At 47.9% G+C, this 20,246-nt stretch overlaps 1 protein-coding gene across 2 annotated transcripts; it reads right to left on the bottom strand.

Annotated features, from left to right (window-relative positions):
* Nucleotides 1-1,169: 1,169 nt before the first annotated feature.
* On the bottom strand, nt 1,170-20,235 carry VPS33B (VPS33B late endosome and lysosome associated). 2 transcript variants are annotated; one of them, XM_025437131.3, is made up of 23 exons: nt 19,801-20,235; nt 16,655-16,735; nt 16,211-16,272; nt 14,318-14,367; nt 14,053-14,120; nt 10,031-10,076; nt 8,916-9,010; nt 8,539-8,643; nt 8,062-8,158; nt 7,793-7,870; nt 7,615-7,688; nt 7,258-7,344; nt 6,987-7,077; nt 6,500-6,574; nt 6,176-6,240; nt 6,002-6,056; nt 4,337-4,383; nt 3,622-3,754; nt 2,932-3,005; nt 2,316-2,417; nt 2,063-2,138; nt 1,840-1,956; nt 1,170-1,545 (listed from the first exon to the last, which is right to left on the bottom strand). In XM_025437131.3, the coding sequence occupies exons 1-23, from the start codon at nt 19,894-19,896 to the stop codon at nt 1,466-1,468; spliced, it is 1,854 nt and encodes a 617-aa protein (XP_025292916.1). In that variant the 5' UTR covers nt 19,897-20,235; the 3' UTR covers nt 1,170-1,465. The 2 variants fall into 2 exon arrangements, with proteins under 2 accessions (XP_025292916.1, XP_048964424.1); XM_049108467.1 differs by lacking the exon at nt 1,170-1,545 and having other exon boundaries at nt 2,063-2,166; nt 19,801-20,216.
* Nucleotides 20,236-20,246: the final 11 nt, after the last annotated feature.

Below are 20,246 nucleotides of genomic sequence, written 5' to 3'. Positions count from 1 at the left end.
ATGTAGGGGATGAAAGAAAACATCTAAGGTCAAGGTTATAATTTATTTCATGAACAAAATTTGGGTAGACAATGAGGATGTCAATTATAGGAATACAGAAAAAGGAGCAGATTTAGGCATTCAAAGCGAGGATAGGAGGTTCAGTCTGAGAGTTTATTTTAGACATGTTGAGTCTGAAGTGCCTGTGAAGGACTAAGTTGGAGATACCAGTGTGTGAAGCTCAACAGGAAGACAAAAGCTTGAGATCTGGAAGCAGGTGACAACAGAGGACAGGGAGGGTATAGGCAGAGAGAAGTAATCCAAGGAGACAGAAGCACAACCCAGGAGACCACAGGAAGACAAAAGAGTGTCTATGGAAGCTGAACAGAAGAGAAGAAAAGCAGTTATCAGTAAGGTCAAGTTAGAGGAAGGACCACAAAGAGAATGATAGATATGGTTTCAGTTGACAATTTTTAAAAGGTTAAGGGAGAGAAAGGCCACTAAAATCAGCAAGAGGGGGCACTGGTGACCTTTTTAGTAGTACCATTTGCCGATGCCTGAACCCATTCTAATGGGATACAATCTTTCACTCTGCAGTAAGAGGCAAATGCTTAATACTGAAGTGCTTCCTTAAGTTAAAACAGTAACAAACTTCTTTTCTTTCTAAGATCTTATTCATTCATGAAAGACAGAGAGAGGCAGAGACACAGGCAGAGGGAGAGCAGGCTCCATGCAAGGAGCCCAACATGGGACTCGATCCCGGGACTCCAGGATCATGCCCTGGGTGGAAGGCAGACACCAAACCACTGAGCCACCCAGGGATTCCCAAACTTCTCTTTTCTAAAGTATAATAAATCAAAAGAGGCGCTGGGCTGGCTCTTTTGGGAGACGCTACAAGCCTTAACCTCAGGGTCATGAGTTCGAGCCCCACATTGGGCAAAGGTTTACTTAAAAAAATAAAGTATGATGAGCTACAGTATTTTAGAGTTAGAGGGTGATTGCTTTTCATCTACCTAGTCCGTCCCCTTCGTTCCATGGTTGAGGAAACACTGGTACAGGGCAAGTTTCAGGAGAGAACCAGACCAGACCCAGAGCTGCTGCGGAGTCCAGGCCACAGAACACATGAAACCCTACCCCTCCCCACCTCTGCCGGTGCTTCACTAAGATGGAAGTGCACATCGAGAACTACATGACACTTGAGAGTAGAGGCTTTATTTACAATGATACTCAAACAAGATTTAGCAAAAGATACCTCTTCCCCCTTGTATTTTTTCAGCACAAGCTATACTTCATAAACAAAAAAAGAAATATCCTGGCAGCAGGAAGTGATCTTTCTCCTCATAACTTCCCTAAGTCCCAAGTCAATTCTGAGCTCCTAAGCTCTTAGTAGGGTAGCTGGTGGACACCTGGTTAGCAGCCTGGACCAAATTCCTGTGTCCTGTTGGGAAACGTGTCCAGGGAAGAGTCAACCCTGGCAGGAAGAACTTCAGGCTTTCACCTCACTCATGGCCTCCATCAGGCGAGCACTATTTGTGATTGCTGTTGTCAGGAAAATGAATCTGTACCCTACGGAGCCAAAAGCACAAGCATCAGTGACTAAGCAGATCAGAGGTCCCCACGCCTAAGCCACGTCAAGTGCTCCAGACCAGGGCAGCAGGTTGCAGACATGGATGCACCAGTGCCATGTTCACGGGCCTGATGACTTGCTGCACCCAGTGGAACTGCTCTTCAGCCCACAGTTTGACTCCCTGCTCTTTAGCCCACAGCTTGACTACAGCCAGTGGCAGCCAGAGGCCCACTGAGCCACCTTCCTGAGCGCTGCCTGCTGTTCCCCGGCTCCCACATTCTGCCCTCTCTTACCTTTCTCTCTGCCCAAGAACCGGAGGGCTGAGATCTCTGAAAACGTGCAACCACCCAAGAACACCACCAGGATGAGGCGCAAGCACTCGCTGGAAGCCTTGTCTTCCTTGGTCGTGTCTGCAGAGATCAGACCAGACTCAGATCTTCGCTGGTGTGCTGGTGCTGGGCAGTGGCCCCGGCCCTCTGCTCGTCCCACCTGCCCACACTGGCCAGTGCCACGCACCTGTGAATGCCAACTCACTGCAGTTGAGCAGCCGCACCACTTCATCCAGACCTTGCCAGCTTCGCCGCTCCAGCACCTGGGAGGCACGAGCACCAGTTGCAAGTCTAAGACAGGAGTAGGCTTAGGAAGGGAAGGTCACAGCAGCCCAACTGTCACATTTCTTGTTAGCTACTGGGGTAGTTAAAAGTTGGGACAGGCCAGGGACCAAGAAAAAGCAGAGAGTGAACAAGGAATGGGAGTGGGTCGCTCTCACCTGCTCGATGATTCGGCAGCTCAGGGGCACGTAGGCACCACTGAAGACGTATGCCATGTCCCGTGGCACTTTCAGATCGTACTCGCCATCCACACGTGGGATCTGAGGGCAAAGGGGATGATGTGAGGCACATGACAACTACTCTCTCCAGCCCTTTATGTGGTTAAAGAAAAGTACATCCCAAAAAACAGTTCTTATTTCAGCTAAAGGGAAAACCAGCAAAAGCCCTTAAAAAAAAAAAAAAGGAAGAATCCATAACCAAAGATTAAAGCTTTTGCTCAGTACCCACTGATTCTCCTGAATGAGCTCTCCGTGCTCCCTATCAAAGACTGGAAAGAAGATGGCCCTCTGAAGCTCCCCTGGTGACATGGGACATGTCTCTCACTGATGTGGCACTTGGCCTATCCTCTGGCATTGGTGGGTGATTGTTACATGTTTATTAAGTGGATGAATCTCTATGTCTTATCTCATTAGATTAAGCTCATGATTAAATGCTACCAAATGAAAGGACCTTTATAAAAAAACAACAACAAAGAGATATACTCCACCAAGGGATTCAAAGTACTCCACCAAGGACTGGACCCATGACTTCCCCATTCATCCTGTTTCTACATACCAAATTCAGCTTCTTGCTGATGGCACGAAAATTGCTCCTCTTGGCCAGAGAACTGAAGGCATCAGTAATCTTTCCTGGGAAGGAAACTTGTGCTGGATTTCATCTAAGGTCTATGGATTCCGTGACACAGACACAGACGATACCATTCAGAAATGGCAAATAGCAGGACTACTCACATCTCAAGACCCTTCTCCTCTTTGAGGAGCCGCTCACCCAAAATTCTCTGGAACCAATCAAGACACTCACCACCCTTCTTCCCACCACAGTCTTCCTCCTCCTGCAGGGTACCTGCTATTTACTCAATACAGTCTACAGGGTGATCTGGGCTCACCGATGAAGTGTGTGGGGCCATGGAGTCAAACTGACATGGGTTCAAACCTGATTTACTACTGAGAGACTATGAACAAGTCAGTTCACCTCACTCAGCCTGTTTCCTTATCTACAAAATGGAGGTTATACACTTATATTTGTTAGCATTAAGTGAGAATCTGTTATCTACAGTTCTCAGCACATGGTTGAGTGTTCAATAAAGGGAACATGCTCCTACTAGCAGAAGCAGTAGTAATGCCAGGAAGAGTGAAGAATCACATCGTCCTTTGCCAGCTCATTTGCTCCCTCCCAGAGTGCTCTGGCTGCTGTGAGAAGGGAGGACTATGGCCATGGAAGGGGTTCTCCATGCTCCCTGCTCACCTGCAGCCTTGTCCGTCACCAGCTTGCTCACTTTACTCTCCACAGCTGTGAGGGTGTCCCCTGGGGCCTGCTCTGTTAGGAGCCCCGCTCGCCGCAGATTGGAGAAGGTTAGTAGGTGCTCAGGGCCATAGCTCTGAAGAAAATGCAATTCAGCCATTTACTGAGCATCCGCTGCACCAAGGTCTAATACTGTTAGGTAATATGGAAGTGAGGGACAGAAGGGCTATGCATTCTGTGCCCTAAAGAAATACCCAAACACCAAACAAAGGACAAAAAAAAAAAAAAAAAAAAAGCACAAAACTATGAGAGAAAAGAGAAAGCTACTGACGTAAGGGTGCTGGGGAGGGCTTCACAGATGAGGTAAGACTGGAGAAAGATCTGGAAGGAAAGCCGTATCAAATCCTCACAAGATGGTTCAAGTGCAAGTGAGCCCCAGGGGTGAGAACTCACCACCTGGTCCAAAAGCTCAGTGGCTCCAGTTCTCCCAGCACTGGCCACCCACCAAGAGAGCAGGGAGTGGGGGAGTCAAAGGCAATGGGAGGGTCTCTGTATGCTGAGAGGTTGACTGTCCCAAGATGCTCTAAGAGGGAGGCCAGAGTGGCAACAACATGGAGATGTAGACAAGAAATGGGCCATTTCTTCTTCTGCCTCTTTCAGAAATGTCCAGGTCCTCCCTCCACCAAGCTCCCTCCAGAGCACACTCTCCCAGCCTTACCTGCAGATATTGTGTTTTCAGAGATCGGTAATCCTTGGGAATCAAACCTGAGGATCAGAGAGAGAGGACAGGTTCATGCGAACACCAGCTGAGGTATCCTGAAATCTATAGCCAAACCCCCTCACCCTCTTGTGCCCCAAAACACCTGTATCAGGAGGAAGGACTCAGTAAATGTTAACCTTGGCTCTAGCCAGTTGATTTTAAGCTGACTCCTAGGGGTGCCTGGTTGGCTCAGTGGTTAAGCATCTTGCCTTTGGCTCAGGGCATGATCCCAGGGTTCTGGGATCAAGTCCTGAATCGAGCTCCCCGCAGGGAGCCTGCTTCTGCCTCTGCCTATGTGTCTGCCTCTCTCTCTATGTCTCTCATGAATAAATAAAATCTTTAAAAATAAAAATAATAAAATAAACTGACTCCTAAACTTAAGCTTGCTCACTGAGAGACGAAGCCTGGATCTGAGAGTTCTGAGGACGAGCCCTGACCTGTGAGGGTGCTGAGGGAGGGACACAGAAAGGTGCACTGCTCACAGTGGAGGTGGCAGGGGGACATGGCAGGAGGGAGGAGGGACCTGGGCGAGTTCCCTCCTGGCTTTGGGCCAGCACCACCACAAACTGCTTCACAGACTACTGAGGAATAGGACAAGTGTTCAGATAAGATCCGAAAGGGCAGTCTGGGGTGATTTCCTCCAGTGAGGTACAAAGAATGGGCTTGCAAGTACAATCGAGGAGATGTAGAATAAGCAAACTGCTCCTCTGGGGGCAAAGAGCGGCCTCAAAGACACATCCCCACCTGCAAGACTTCAGCAGGCAACACCAGTTGCCAAAAAGGGGTGGAGAGGGGGTGGGAAGGACAGGCCCGGAGTCACAGGACAAGCAAGTCACAGGGACGAACAGCACAGCACATGGAGTACAGTCGATAGTACTGTCACAGCTGCACTTGTGGGGAGCCCAGCATAGCGTACATACCTGCCTAACCCTGTGCTGTACACCTGAAACTAAGCTTCCATTGTGTGTCAACTGTACTTCCAATTTAAAAAAAGGAGGGGGTGCACATGGGTGGCTCCATGGTTTAGCATCTGCCTTCAGCTCAGGTTGTGATCCTGGAGTCCTGGGATCAAGTGCCACATCAGGCAAAGGGGAGCCTGCTTCTCCCTCTACCTACGTCTCTGCCTCTCTCAGTGTCTCTCATGAATAAAATCTTTATTAAACAAAACAAAACACCCCAAACAGGTGAAAAAATTGCGTAAAGGGGTTAAAAGTTGTGCCACGGATGGTCGCAGAATCTGAGCTTTTGGAAACGTTTATGAAATTGTTTGGCTATACCCCTTTCCTGGACTGTCTTTATTATGAAACCTTGCTGTAGGCAGGAGGCTGGATGAAACAGAGAGACACACCATTCTACGCTGTGCCCCTGCAGTCCTAAGATGTGACTGGGCTTGTTCTGGGGGCCCTGGGTGTGGTCCTGCTTAGGGTCGAGACAGTGAATCACCCCAGAGCCTCAGGATGTCTCACTTGGAACAAAAACTGCTTTATTTTACAGGGGAAAGAATCCATGAAATTACTGGGAAACGTTCTGTCTGCTAGGATATTATGTCTGTCATTCAAAAGGATTTGCTCTATCCCTGAGGTATGATTTTTCAGTCTGGCATCTCTGGTTCCAGGGGCTCACCATTCTCAGTGATGGACAAAAGGCACATGAGGCGAAGGCTTTCTATAGGCGACACCTGCCCAGAAAGAGAGTCAAAGAGAATTCAAGTTTCATGACACATGTTCTTCTCTCCTCTTCCTTCTGGAGGCCAACCCCATGGCACACCGTTCCCAGCAACCCCGGCCATCTGCTCACCTGCCGGTCTATGTGTTCTTCAATGTAGCTGGTGCTCTCTCGGATGTTAAAGCCCTCCAGCAGCGCTGGGAGTAAGCAGAGGAGAGCACATTATAGGGCATGCAGCTCAGCTGTTGCCATGTATGCTAACAGGTGTCTGTCTCCCCATCTTTCTCCATGCTTGGGGTGGGTTAAGGGGCCCCCAGGACTCCTAACAGGAACCAGCATTCCACCCAGCCAGCACCAGCTAGAAGGAGCCAGATGGCATCTTTGCTGGATGGGAAGGTGCTGGGAGCAAGGGAAGCAGAAGCACGGAATGGAGCTGGGCACGGCCACCGCAGCTACCATGCTCAGTCTTGATGAGCTCCTGGAAGTCCTGCTTAGTCTTCTTCTTCATGATCGATTCACAGGCCCCAATATCTGCAGACAGGACAAAAAGCAAGCAGACACATTCCCAGTTCTAGAAGAATATGCCTTTATTATCCAGAAAAACTTTTTTTTCAGGTATTATTCACTCATTTGAGAGAGGAAAAGAGCACAAGCAGGGGGAGCAGCAGAGGGAAAGGGAGAAGCAGGCTCCCCACTGAGCAGGGCGCCCGATGTGGGGCTCAATCCCAGGACCCCGGGATCATGACCTGAGCTGAAGGCAGACGCTTAACCCACTGAGCCACCCAGGAGTCCCAAAAATATAAAGTTCTTAAGGCAAAATGCAGAAGCACTTCGTCCCATTTCAGGTGAAACAAGATCATTATCTGCTGGGTGAACAGAGCTCTCTCCCAGGGCAGATCTCTTCTGTAGCAGCCCCTCGCCCTCCCCTCCGGCTGAAACCTACGGACGCTCAGCAGGCGGTGCTCCTGTTTCAGTCCCTTGAGCTCCTGGGACACAAAGTTCTTCATCTGCTTGATGTCCATGCCTCTCCGGCGCTGGGGGAAATCCTCACAAGGTCAAGCTCTCCCAGCCCTCAGACACGAGACACCACCACCCTCCCTCAGTCTCCCCGATTCCAAGAGAAAAGACAGGGGGCTGTCATCGCATTAGGGTTGTCAGCCGCCTTGGGAAGCCATTGGGGAAACGAAACAGAGGACCCCGGGCTTGGACCTCACGTCATACTGAGCCTGCAAGTTCCGGGCCTTCTGACTCAAAAAGCCAAAGACGTTGGAGAAGTGCTCATTACGAATCTCATTAAACACCTGCAAGGGGAACAAGCCAGCAACAACTTACCAGAGAACCCTAACTAGTCCCTCCTCCCTCGGTAGTGTGACCAGAGCACAAGAGGTGTGTTCTGTTCTAGCAAAAGCACAGAGAAAGCGGAGCTGGCAGCATGGATGCATGACAAGTACCAGCGACTGAGCTCTGGGGTATGCTCGTTCCTAGCGGGGAATCCGTCTCCCACAGACTCAGCCTCCCCACCCAGAGTGGGGCCCACAGCAATCCACGGCCAGTAGCCAGCCCCCCCTCACCTTGTCCTCAGCATTGAGTAGAACCTTTAAGCTCCTGTCAGAGGATGTGACTTCTGGGCCAAAGTCGACACTCCCTTGAGAGCAGAGGGAGCAGCTATGAGGATCTCCAGAGGTCCCGGCCCAGGTAAGAGACCTCGGGAGCCGAGGACCCCCTCCACCTTGCCAGGATGCCACTTACCGCACTTGATGCGGAAGGTGTCATCCACCAGGCCCTCGTAAACCACCTGGGAGCAAAGTGCTGTCACAAAGTCCACATCTGAAACCGAGATCCCCAGCCGTGAGGATCCTCCCTGACCTACGCGGCTGCCCGGCTCAGGTGCCGCCACGGGGCCCAAGTGCCGTGCTCCTGGTCAACGCTGGCATTCATAGCCCCAAACCAATGGTCCTAACTGAGCCACCCATGTCCTCGAGGGTCCAAAGACAACAGGAGTGCTGAGCAGCATTTACCTCTGTCCAAGAGGAAGATATGTCCAATTTCTGGCCTTCGGCCCTTGGTTTCACCATCCTCCTCCTCTTCTAGTCTCCTCCACAATTCATATGACATCTGCCAGGGACCAAGACAATCTCAGTCTGGTGACCAGGTCCTTGCTGCAGCCCCACCAACTCTTTTCCACATAACATCTCTCCTTGACCCCAGCCAGCACTAGCTGAGGGGAGCTCACTATTAACACTACTACCCACTACACATCCATCTGGGCCCACCCCTCCCAACCTCTCCCCTGCCGATGAAGGACGATTTCCAACCCCAAAGATAAGACTCAGGAGTGCTAGTCACATAAGTCCTCCTCTCTGAGGAACTATTCTGGAACAATAAAAGCAAGCCAAAGAATCTGCATCTTATTGCAGATGCCTGTGGGCAGTCCATGGTGGGCATAGAACAGGTAAAATAGGGGCTATTAGGACAAGGGCCCTGCTAGTGCCCACCTTGGTGCATCTGCCAATTCCGTAGCAGTTAGGAAACGGTCCGTAGAGGGTGCTGAGAAGGTGCAAGGCCTGTGCCACAGTGTTGATCCAGCGCTGATCTCCTTCCTGCACGGAGATATGGCTCAACCCAACAGACCCATCTGGAAAGGGGCTAGCCCTAGAAACCCTGGAGCAGGAAGGCAGGGTGTGGGGACTGTCTGAAAGCTTTCTGATTGGCCCCTACTGGTGGACAGCAACCAGTAGCACTCAACCCACAAAATGCTCTCCCCTCATGATAAATTATAGGAATGGCATGAAGGTTACATCAATGTTGCTAGCTCACTGGACCCCACCTGTCCCTGCCTGTCGATGCCAAGACCCAAAGACCCTGCACTTACCAGGAAGTAGTCCCTGAAAAATTCTGGCAGCTCCATGCTCAACAGATCCACATCAAGAGGCAGCAAAGAAAAGGCCCATTCGTCGCAGCTCACATCTGTGGGAACAGGGCAAGTCAGCCTCCCCATGGAAGGCATGGGGCTCCATGGCGGGAGAAAGAGGGTCTGCCACAGTGACATAGAAACATCTGAGCGCCGCCACATGCCCACCACCACACTGAGCACAGGACACTCAGAGACAAGTAAGACCCAGCCTGAGCCTTAAAGGAGTCCATGGTCTGTTAACAGAAAGAGACATGCACATGACAGCCTGCTACGCAATGTGTCTTCATCTGAGTACCCACCAAATGTGCTGAGGGGACACTCATTCACTACTCAACAAATACTGGCAGGAAGCCACATGTGTGCAGGCACTAGGCCGAGCACCAGGGGTATGTGAATGGAACGAACATGCTCCCAGCTTCCGCCAGAGAATCCCAATCTAGTAAGCGAGGAACACACCAGATACACCTCATTCTAGGTGTGCTCCAAACAAGTAGAACAGCAATCTGGGAGCACAGATAGTTCAGGGATCGAACCTCCACCTCAGCTATGCAGGGTAGAGGAAAAGTTTAGGAGTCCAGGAAAGACTTCCCTAAAGAGCCAATATTTACGCTTAGAATTTGAGTAAGATTTTGGTATGGAAAAAAAAAAAAAAAAAAAAAGCTGAGGGCGGAGAATATTCTAAGCCACAGAAAAACCAAGTGGGAAGTGCCCATGGCTGAAGGATAGAGAGTCAGGAGAGAGAAGGGAGCTGCACACGGTGAGGCTGAGGAGACAGGAAGGGGCTGACTGCAGAAGGCCCTGAAGATTCTGGCACTAGGGCAGGATCTGCAGCAGGAGCTCCGTGCTCGGGTCAGCGATGCATGCAGCACAGAGGGAGAGAAGGCAGTCTTCTCAGGGGAGTCTTGGGACGGAGGAATGGTGGTACCTGGCGTCTCCTTCAGCCTTCCCTTCAGGGCCTTGTCCCCCTCCCCCTGGGGGGGAGCTCCCCTCCTCCCAGGGCCAACATGTAGAGTGGGGGGGGGGGGTATAGCGTTATGTTCTCCCCGTCTCCACTTGCGGCTGCCTCTTCTCACCTCCATAGACCCCCTCTTCCTCCAGCACCATCTCACATGCGTGAAACTGAAAGACAAGAGGGAGCAGCTGGTGACCACCTTCTTTTCTGTTCTTTTCATCTTTCTGGTGTTCCTCTGTGGGCACCAAGGACAACACCTACTGGACCCAGTGACGGAGACAAGAGAACGTGGACTCATAGGGATGACCACTGGAACAATTCAGCCCAGCGCTTTGTTTCCCTTTACCCACTTTATTTAGGTATTAAGTCCATAGCTCTTTCCTCCCTGCAAGACTGGAAAGCACCACAAAGGAGAAGGTATTTCAGCTGTCCCCGAAGGGTGAGTCCTGCACTCAGATGTAGGAGGGAGGACCCAATGTACCCCAGAAACAGGGGAGGTGGGGCAGGCAGCAGGGAAGGGGCACTGGTGTGGAAGGAGGTCAGGGGAGGATGGGTCCAGGGGACCCCTGGAATCATTAAGAGATCTGGAGATCCAGGCTAGGGGTGAATGGCACAGAATATTTAAAGTGGGTGATTTGCCCAAGAGAGAAGAACACAAAGGGACATGAGCACTGTGGACAGGATTCCAGGGAACAGCAAACTAAAAGGGTGCATAGGGCACAACCTGGCAGGGAAGACAGAAAGATGACACAGAGGCAGGAACGGGGGACACGGTGCCTCCCAAGGCAGCAAAGGTCCATTTCAGGAGGAACAGGCAACAGTGTCAAATGCCAGAGACATTAGGCAGGACGGGAGGGAATCAGGCATCACTGGATTTGACAACAGAGCCCTCAAGGGTTTGGGATCTAGTGAGGATGCAGGAGAGTGACAACAAGAACTCTTCACTCAACAGAAGGGAGAGTCCCTAATTGGGAGAAGACATGAAGTAGGAAGAATTCTTTAGAAGGGACAGATGTAGTTGAAGACAGAAGACAAAGAATCTACCTGACAGGGGCACCTCGGTAGCTCAGTGGTTGTGCCTCTGCCTTTGGCTCAGGTTGTGATCCCAGGGTCCTAGGATCGAGTCCCACATCGGGCTCTCTGTCCAGAGCCTGCTTTTCCCTCTGCCTATATTTCTGCCTCTCTGTGTTTCTAATGAATAAACAAATAAAATCTTGGGAGAAAAAAAAAAAAAGAATCTACCCAACAAAGCAGGACAGTAGAGAAGGAATATGGGCATGGGGCCAGAAACACAGGTGAATGCCTAATCAAGGAGGGGAAGAGGCCCGGGTCACTTCTTCCTTTGAGATAAGTGGGAAGGTGAAATACTTGGAATCCCAGAGCCCAGATCAAACCTGCTAATCTTCATAATTAACAAAAGGAGTCTCAGGAAGAGAGAGAGAGAATACAGCTATTGAGGGAGATTGTGTTATGATATAAAATTAAGTCAAAGAATCTAAATAGGATATGAGATGGAGAAAATTCATCAAAATACCAATTTTGGGGATCCCTGGGTGGCTCAGCGGTTTGGCGTCTGCCTTCTGCCCAGGGCGTGATCCTGGAGTCCTAGGATCGAGTCCCATATCGGGCTCCCTGCATGGAGCCTGCTTCTCTCCTGCCTCTGTCTCTGCCTCTCTCTCTCTCATGAATAAATAAATAAAATCTTAAAAAAAAAAAAAATTTTGTTTTTCTGTGCAATAGGGAGGCTTGTAGGATTATTTAAAACTATTACCAACATGTTCTATTCCCTCTTTGAACAAATCTGTCGTTGGAAGTATAATTTGAAAAAAGTCTCTCTCTGTGGGTCTCTCATGAATAAATAAAATCTTAAAATAAAAAGGGGGGGGGGTGTTCCTGGGTGGCTCAGCAGTTTAAGCTCCTGCCTTCGGCCCAGGGCGTGATCCTGGAGCCTCAGGATTGAGTCCCGCATCAGGCTCCCTCATGGAGCCTCCTCCCTCTGCCTGTGTCTCTGTCTCTGTCTCTGTGTCTCTCAAAATAAATAAATAAAATCTTTAAAAAAAAAAAGTTTTGTTTTTGTTTTTTAAGACTCCAAGAACTAGAATTTATTGTCACAGCTCCTTTAGTAACATTTAAAGTAACCTATAATTCCAACTGGTTATCTTACTTAATAATTTCTTGCCCTGGTAATGACATTATACTTGATACATTTCTCAGTAGGATAAATAGCAGTAAGATTGTGCTACAAATCTTCAAATGATCTTCAAAGGAAGATCATTAGCTCTTTCTTATTTCTTTTACATGATGAGAAAACAATATAAGCCTGTGATTTCACTAGATTTTGTAACAAAAACTGAAAGTCATTTAAAAGAGGTAAGGACTTGCCATTTGTAACAACATGGATGGAGCTAGAGAATATAATGCTAAGTGAATTAAGTCTGTCAGAGAAAGACAAATACTGTATGATGCCATTCAAGTGTGGAACTTAAACAAAAGAACAAAGAAAAAAAGAGACAAACTAAAAATCAGACTAACTAGAGAGAACAAACTGATGGTAACCAGAGGGGAGGTGAGTTGGGAGATGAGAGGAATGGGTGATGGGGATCAAGACTGCACTCATTGTGATGAGCACTGAGTAATGTACGGAATTGTTGAATCACAATATTGTACTCTTGCAACTAATAAAACACTGTATGTTAACTATACTGAAATTAAAATAAAGTAACATGCTCAGCCCTGTTATGTCAAAAAAAAAAAAAAGGTAAGTACTATCAACTCCATTTTATAGATGAGAAAACTGAGGCACAGAGCAGGTAAGTAACTTATCCAAGATCACACAGGTTATAATGATAAAGCAAGGATTCACATCCAGTTTGGCTTTAGTGTTTGAGACTGAGCTACTGCTTCTACTTTCTCTAGAGTTTTTTGGGAAAGATTGGAAAAGAATAAATCAGGGTGCGTGGGTGGTTCAGATGGTTAAGTACCTGCTTTTGGCTCAGGTCATGATCTCCTGGTCCTGGGACTGAGCCCCAAGTCGGGCCCCTGGCTCAGCGGGGACTCTGCTTCTCCTTCTCTCTCTGATTCTCCCCGTGCTCATGCTGTCTCTCTCTCTCTCTCTCTTTTTTTTTTAAAGATTTTATTTATTTATTCATGAGAGAGACAGAGAAGAGAGAGAGGCAGAGACACAGGTAGAGGGAGAAGTAGGCTCCACGCAGGGAGCCCAACGTGGGACTCGATCCGAGTCTCCAGGATGACACCCTGGGCTGAAGGCAGCACTAAACCACTGAGCCACCCAGGCTGCCCTGTATCTCTCTGTCTTAATGAATAAACAAAATCTTTTAAAAATAAGTAAAAGGGAAAAAAGAAAAAGAAAAAGAACAAATCTCTGTCCTTTCAACTTTATTTTCTATCTGCTCTCCATGCAGCATAAACTACTTGGTATAGCTTTATAGGCCTAAAGCAGGCCCTGTATGTAAGATGAGGATGTACCCATAATGCACCTTGCTGACATGGGAGTGAGGGAACTTGATGGAATCAGGGAACGGCAATGCGACTATCACCAAACACTACAATTATTGAGCTAAAAAAGATGGAAGGGACCTAGCCTGAAGATGTGAACTCCCTGCTTGACTGTGGGCTTTCCTTCCCTCCACTCCTCAAAGCTGGGGTAGAGTAAAATGGTCTCTAAGCTTCCTTTTTTGTGTAAGAAAAGGCTTTTTCAAAGTACATTAGTATGGCTCTAGTATCCCAGGGGCAGTTGGTCACATGCCTTGAATGAGCATGGAGGAATAATGATTTATTGTACTTACTGTTAAAGGGACAAAGGGACAAAATCACTGGAATGCCATAACATCGTGCACATTACTATACAGAAATCTGAGTTAGAAGGGATACACAGCAGGTTCTGCTTCAGAAGAAGTCTACATAGACACTCCCTCTCACAATTCCACAATCTGTAACTGGGGTGGTTTGACAACAGACCCTCTGCTAAATAATCAAGACCACGTTAATGACAAGATGGGAATAGGTATTTTGTTCAGTCACACATAATTTGTTTTGGGGGAGACACAGCTATTGGCCCCTTGCCCCTTCCCAGCCTTTCATCCTGATCTACCCTCCCCTACTCCCACCAGAACCCAAACTCACCTTCTGAGGGCAGAAGATCACTTTGTATTTTCGAGTTCGGCCAGCCATTTTGTCAGCATTGACAAGACCTACAAACAGAAGGAAAGCAACCTAGAAAATCACGGGCCCTTTGTTAAGACTAGAAGCAAGGAAGTAGACATCCTCTTCAAGTGGTATGGCCAATTTGAACCATATTTTCTCATTAAAAGGTCCTTATGGCCTAGGCCCTTAATCTTGGCCACTCTTTCCTAGGTCTTAGTTACACGTAACGCCATGGCATACTCACTGGCAATGTATCGCATGTTCTTGATGCGAGGTCGGACCAAGAAGCACAGCCTGTGGGAGAGAAAGGAAAAAAACAAAACAAAACAAAAAACCTCAGTGAGGAAAAATCATGAAGTTGGTGATAGCAGCTTTGAAGAAACAGAAACAATGTCAACTCTTCATTTGCTCTTCTTGCCAGGCTGATAGTTCTCATCCTAGCCAAAGCCATGCCAGCTCTCTTGGCCTACCACATACCATGCACAGAAAACTCCCTTCAGTACGAGAGGTACATTGGTGCTGCAGGTACTTACGGGCCCCATGTGGGCCCCAGGAGCTCCTGCCCTCACATAATTTACAATCTATTGGGCAAAATAAGATACACACATGTATGGAGCATAATAATGGTCAAGTGTTAAAAAAAGTTCCAAGATAGTATATAAAATAGTGTTTTTCAAATAGAGGTTCATGGAGGTACTCTCCATGTATCCTGGAGAACTTTTTCCTCTAAGGGGAGAATGAACATTACTTAAGTTTGACAAATACAAAAAAAATAAAAATGAAGGCCAGAAACAGGCTGTCTGTGACTACGTGCCAAGTGAGCAGGACAAACACTAAACACCATGGAAACCCTGGACTGGGATGGCGACACAGAACTTCATGGAGGAGGTGGTGCTGGGCTCTGAAGGCCAGCGATTTTTTTAAGACTTTATTTATTCATAAGAAACAGAGAGAGAGAGGCAGAAACGTAGGCTCCCCGCAGGAAGCCTGATGCAAGACTCAATCCCAGGACCCCAGGATCATGACCTGAGCTGAAGGCAGATGCTCAACCACTGAGCCACCCAGGCATCCCAAGGCCAGGTTTTTTTTTTTTTTTAATTTTTATTTATTTATGATAGTCACACACAGAGAGAGAGAGAGAGAGAGAGGCAGAGACACAGGCAGAGGGAGAAGCAGGCTCCATGCACCGGGAGCCCGACGTGGGATTCGATCCCGGGTCTCCAGGATCGCGCCCTGGGCCAAAGGCAGGCACCAAACCGCTGCGCCACCCAGGTATCCCAAGGCCAGGTATTTTTTGCAGGAGCAGCAAGGGCAGGCAGAGTGAATGGCATGGCCAGAGGGCAAAGGCATGTGCACACAGTTGGTTGCCCCACTGGCTCAGTCAATGGAGCATGTGACTCTTGATCTTGGGGTCATGAGCTCAAGCTCCACATTGGGTGTAGAGATTACTTAAATAAATACAACTTAAAAAAAAGAAAAGAAAGTGTGTGTCAAGCAGAGGCTTGAGGGGACACATGAAAGACCAGGCTGGAAAGACAATGTGAGCCTCACTGGAGATAGCCTTGGAATCTGTGGTGAGCAATCTGGATTTTATTTATTTTTTTATTTTTTTACAAAGTACAATCTGGATTTTAATCAGTAACTAAAGGAAGCCTCAAAGGTTCCTGAGAAGAGCATAATGAAAATATTTTTCAGGGATCCCTGGGTGGCTCAGTGGTTTCGCGCCTGCCTTTGGCCCAGGGCGCAATCCTGGAGTCCTGGGATCGAGTCCCGCGTCGGGCTCCTGGCATGGAGCTTGCTTCTCCCTCTGCCTGTGTCTCTGCCTCTCTCTCTATGTCTATCATAAATAAATAAAAATAAATCTTTAAAATAAAAAAAAAGAAAATATTTTTCAAAGATTAATCAATCTGGCTAGAGATGGCTGACCGGATTAGAGAGAGAAGAGGACAGGAAAGGGAGAACATGCAGAAGGAAGACCAATTAAGACGGCACAGCATAACCTAGGCATGAACTTGTGCAAGTACGGGAAGGTGAACCACATCACAAATACGGTGCCAGATCCCAGCCAAGGACAGGAGGCATAGGTGCTGGGACCTCCTCCAGCCTGGAGCCCAGATGAACTTTCCCAGACACTCACTGTTCATTGGAGCTGAGGGCTGGCTTGCTCTCCACCTTGTACAGCTTGTCTACTTCGTGTTGCTACAGAGAGAACCCAACAAGACAATGCAATAAAAGCTTGGAAACCCACAGCAGGACACAGAGAGGACTTCTGTAAGGGCTCCTCTTCATGCTACTTCTAGGAATCAAACTGCCTCCCTGACAACCATCCCACTGAACTTTCCTCAAACTGTCAACAGGTAAAAAAAAAAAAAAAAAACCAAACCAAACAATTCAGTAACAACCCAAACAACAACATTAAATCCCCTTTGTCCACCCAATTCAGCTACCCTGCATTTTACCTAAAAGGGCAGGCACTCCTTAGTAATTTGTACTGTTCATTTATTAACATTAAAAAAAAAAAAAAAAAACCTGCTTCATGAGGAAAGAGGAGCCCAAGTCCACTGGGAAAGGGGGCGGGTACCTTCAGAATGGAGACATTGGCGATCCGATCCAAGGGGCTCATGAGATCTGCCTCAATGAACAAGTCCTTTTTTCCTGGAAGCTGAACACAGTACCTTGGGTCACTCATAGGTCACACATGCTCCCTCAGCTAAGAGCTCATCCAGCCATCCACTTAATAAAAGCACAAACTGAGTTGGAGGTACCCTAGGCATCATATCATTTACCCCAACACCTTATTTATTATCTGTGGCCACAGTGGACATTTCTTTATATATTCGCCTCGTTTGTCTTCTCATTTTCTGTACCGGTGGAAAGTTACTTTACCTTCTCGAAGGTTAAGTCCTCAACACTCCTGCTTGCCCATGACCTTGTTCTGCATCATTGCTCTGTTCTCCACTCTGCCTCCCAATAATCTCTATTGACTGTTGGACAAAGCCACACCAAACAAAGCCCCCCTTTGCATCTGGCAACCCCTCAACTGTCACCTCTGTTTAAGTAGTGTTTTTTCTTCTAATTACAAAAATAACCCATGTTCAAAGCAGAAAACTTAGCCCAGAACAGTCCAAACCCACCCATCCACTCTCCCATCCAAATCCCTGCCATCTGATTCCTGCATCCCTTCTACTGCTGCTGTGTCTCATCTGCCCAGGGAATGAGGGGTCACAATGAGTGGCAAAGAGAGGGAAGTGGTTAGAAGTTAGCTCTCAACTAGGTCTTGACAAATGAGTAGGGCATTGGCAGTGATCTAAGATGGCAATCCAGCAAAGGCCACAGACAGAGTAAGGACAGAACAAGCAATTCGGTCTGGCTGATGCCTAAGGTTAAGTGTAGGGAAATGGTTCTCAAGCAGGGATGGTTCTGCCCCATGGGGACATCTGGCATTGTCTGGAGACATTTTTGGTTATCTGACTTGGGGCAGGGGGTTTTACTGGCATCTAGTGGGTAGAGGTTAGAGATACTGCTAAAAGTCTTGTAGTGTATGGGACAGTCCCACAACAAAGTATTAGCTGGCCCCATATGTCAGTGGCACCAAGGCCAGGAAATCTTGATGTAGGGGGAAGGTGGGAAACAGGATTGAAATAGGTGACTGGAACTGGAGCATGAAGGACCCCAGAGTCTGGTTAGGGAATTTGGAGTTGATCCTCTATGAACAAGGGAAAACAGAAAGTTTTTGTACCTTGAAGCATCCACTCAGCTGGAAGTTTTAGTTAGATAAATCTGGGCACTGTGGATGTAATGGATTGGAGACATGAGAAATCAGAGGCAGGGAGTCCACTTCTGTGGTTAAAGCAATAGTCCAAGCAGACCAAGAGTGGAGCAATGAATGAGGACCTGATTGAAGCTAGTGGTGTGGTCAACAAAAATATGCTAAGGATACATGGAATGTGTAAGAGAATTTCTTAAATAACTGAAAGAAATTAACAGTTAACAGTGCTTGTATCTGTTCATTGGATGTGATTTTTTTCTCTTTATACTTTCCCTTACTATCTTCTTTGTAATGTGTGTTATAATCTCTAAAGTCAGGTGTAAAAAAAATAAAAATAAAAAATAAAGTCAGGTGTGAGGAAATATTCTTAGGACTCAGCAACTGATTCAGTTAAACGTGAGGCGGGGAAGGAGAGTCAAAGAGGATTCTGAGGTTTCAAGCCAGACCAGCAGTGCCTGTCAACAAGAATTTTTTTTTTTTTTTTTTTGTCAACAAGAATTAAGTCAGAAAAAGTGCCAGCATGAAGGGCAAATTCTTGCACAGACACCTGCACTGGCCACAGTGAGTTGCCCTTGTGGGCAGCTCCTCCTGAGTTCCCTGTACAAGTACCCATCCTTGGTCTCATTTACTCTCTTTCATGTGCTTCTCACCTATTAGCAGTGTTAAGTAGCATCTCTTTTCAATTCCTCACACATTTGAGAGTCTTTTATGTGTAAGTCACTGTGCTATCATGACGAGGCATATAAATGATATAAAACTTGGTTCCAGATCCCGAGTTCTCCGAGATTCTTTTGAGTCCCCATCTGCATCCAGCTGCGGCTCTACGTTTCTATCTGCTGGATGCTACAAGCAGTATTTCCTACTAGCATCTTCACTTCACCCTATCCAGTCAACCTGTCCCTTTAATTCATTTTTTTTTTCATTTCGATTCCATGTTCATTTAAAGAATATTTATTAAATACATGCTATGTGCTTAACTCCAAGCTAGGTACTCCCTGCGTACACAGCGTTGAACAGAACAGACACGTTCTTTGTTCTCAAGGACTTTCTGATATAGTAGGGAATCTGGACATTAAACAAATAAATATACACATAATGCATTACAACTATAGCAACAACGTTGTTTTCCTATTAACACAATAAAAATCTCAAACTCAGCTTTGCTTCTCGCTCAACCTTCACAATCAGTAAATCTTTGACATTCCATGACTTAAAAATCCATCCTTTCCCTTCAACCCCACGGTCACTAATTTTGCCTGATCTATAGTCTCCTAACTAGCATTCCTGTTGCTCAGTTACTCCAACCCACAGATAATCATCTTCAAGTATTGCTTCACCCCTTAAATGGGGAAAGAAAATCTTCAGGGGCTGCCTAATGCCTACTGGTTAACTTCTGATAGCTCTCCTCCCTGTATACAACTTGTCCTTCCCCGGTTCCTCAACTTTGCTCCTACAAACCAGTCCATCTGCCTGGAATATGCTCCTCCTTCTCCAAGGAAAATATGCTTATTTTTCACAATCCAGCTCCTTAAAATTCCCAGATCATTCCTGCTAGGAATGTCTGCTTATTCTGAACGCTTCTGGCATCCTACCTATCACCCATTTACCAGACGGCGCCCCCTGTGTGGTAATCTCTGTTTCACTGGGCTCCTACTGGAGTAGACCCTTAAGGACAAAGATGTCTTAACCATCTTTCCATCCCCAGTGATGCGGGGCACAACTGGTGTCTCCCTTGCATACCAAAGTGACTTCATTGTTGGGACTCTTTGCTAGGTCCCAAGCGGCTCTTACTGCCCTCTCCTTTTCCTCCCTAAATGCTTCACCTAAGACCTGCCACAGAAGCTCCAAGGACAATACCAACGGCCTGGAACAAGATAAGGGGACTCAGGAAGAATTAGGCGTCCAGTGAGCGCTAAACTGTTGATGCAGAAAAGGCCCCAGGCGTGGCGGGGACTGACCTGCTCCAGCAGATAGATGAGCTGGTCTCGGGCCAGCCTCTTGAGCATGGAGAAGTCAGGCAGCTCGGGGGCGTCGGGCCGATGGGGAAAGGCCATGGCAGCGGGCACCGGAGCAGCGGGGTGGAAGAAGGGCGACGCCCTCCGCTCAGAGAAGGTCGGCAGCAGCCCGGGGTACGAGCGGGGCGGTGCTCCCTCAAGCCTGGGCACGGTGCCTAAGAGCCCCCGAAGGGGCCCTCGCTCCTGCGCTCGAATGAATGGCCACCTCTCGATCAGAGAGCCGCAGCCTCGGAGGACTCTCGTCCAGAACAGCAGCCGCGGGACCCACCCGTCCCTCCCTGTCCACTCCGCCTGCAGCCGGGATCCAGTCTACACCCACAGATTTCGCGGCGTGCGGCAAAGACCCCGCCTCCTGCCAGAGAGAGAAACGACTTCCTAGACCTCCCGGA

The sequence above is a fragment of the Canis lupus genome, chromosome 3, assembly GCF_003254725.2.
Source record: "Canis lupus dingo isolate Sandy chromosome 3, ASM325472v2, whole genome shotgun sequence".
Classification (NCBI taxonomy): Eukaryota; Metazoa; Chordata; class Mammalia; order Carnivora; family Canidae; genus Canis; species Canis lupus.
Note: the sequence above shows the minus strand (reverse complement) of the source record. Positions and strands in the feature narration are given on the sequence as shown.

Coding starts and splice junctions, on each gene's coding strand:
- VPS33B (XM_025437131.3), bottom strand. CDS start 19,896: ATGGCCTTTCCCCATCGGCCCGACGCCCCCGAGCTGCCTGACTTCTCC. Junction 3,755..4,336: donor TGAAAACACAATATCTGCAG/GTAAGGCTGGGA, acceptor CATTTTCTTCAG/AGCTATGGCCCTGAGCACCT. Junction 2,139..2,315: donor GCTGCCGAATCATCGAGCAG/GTGAGAGCGACC, acceptor CGTGCCTCCCAG/GTGCTGGAGCGGCGAAGCTG.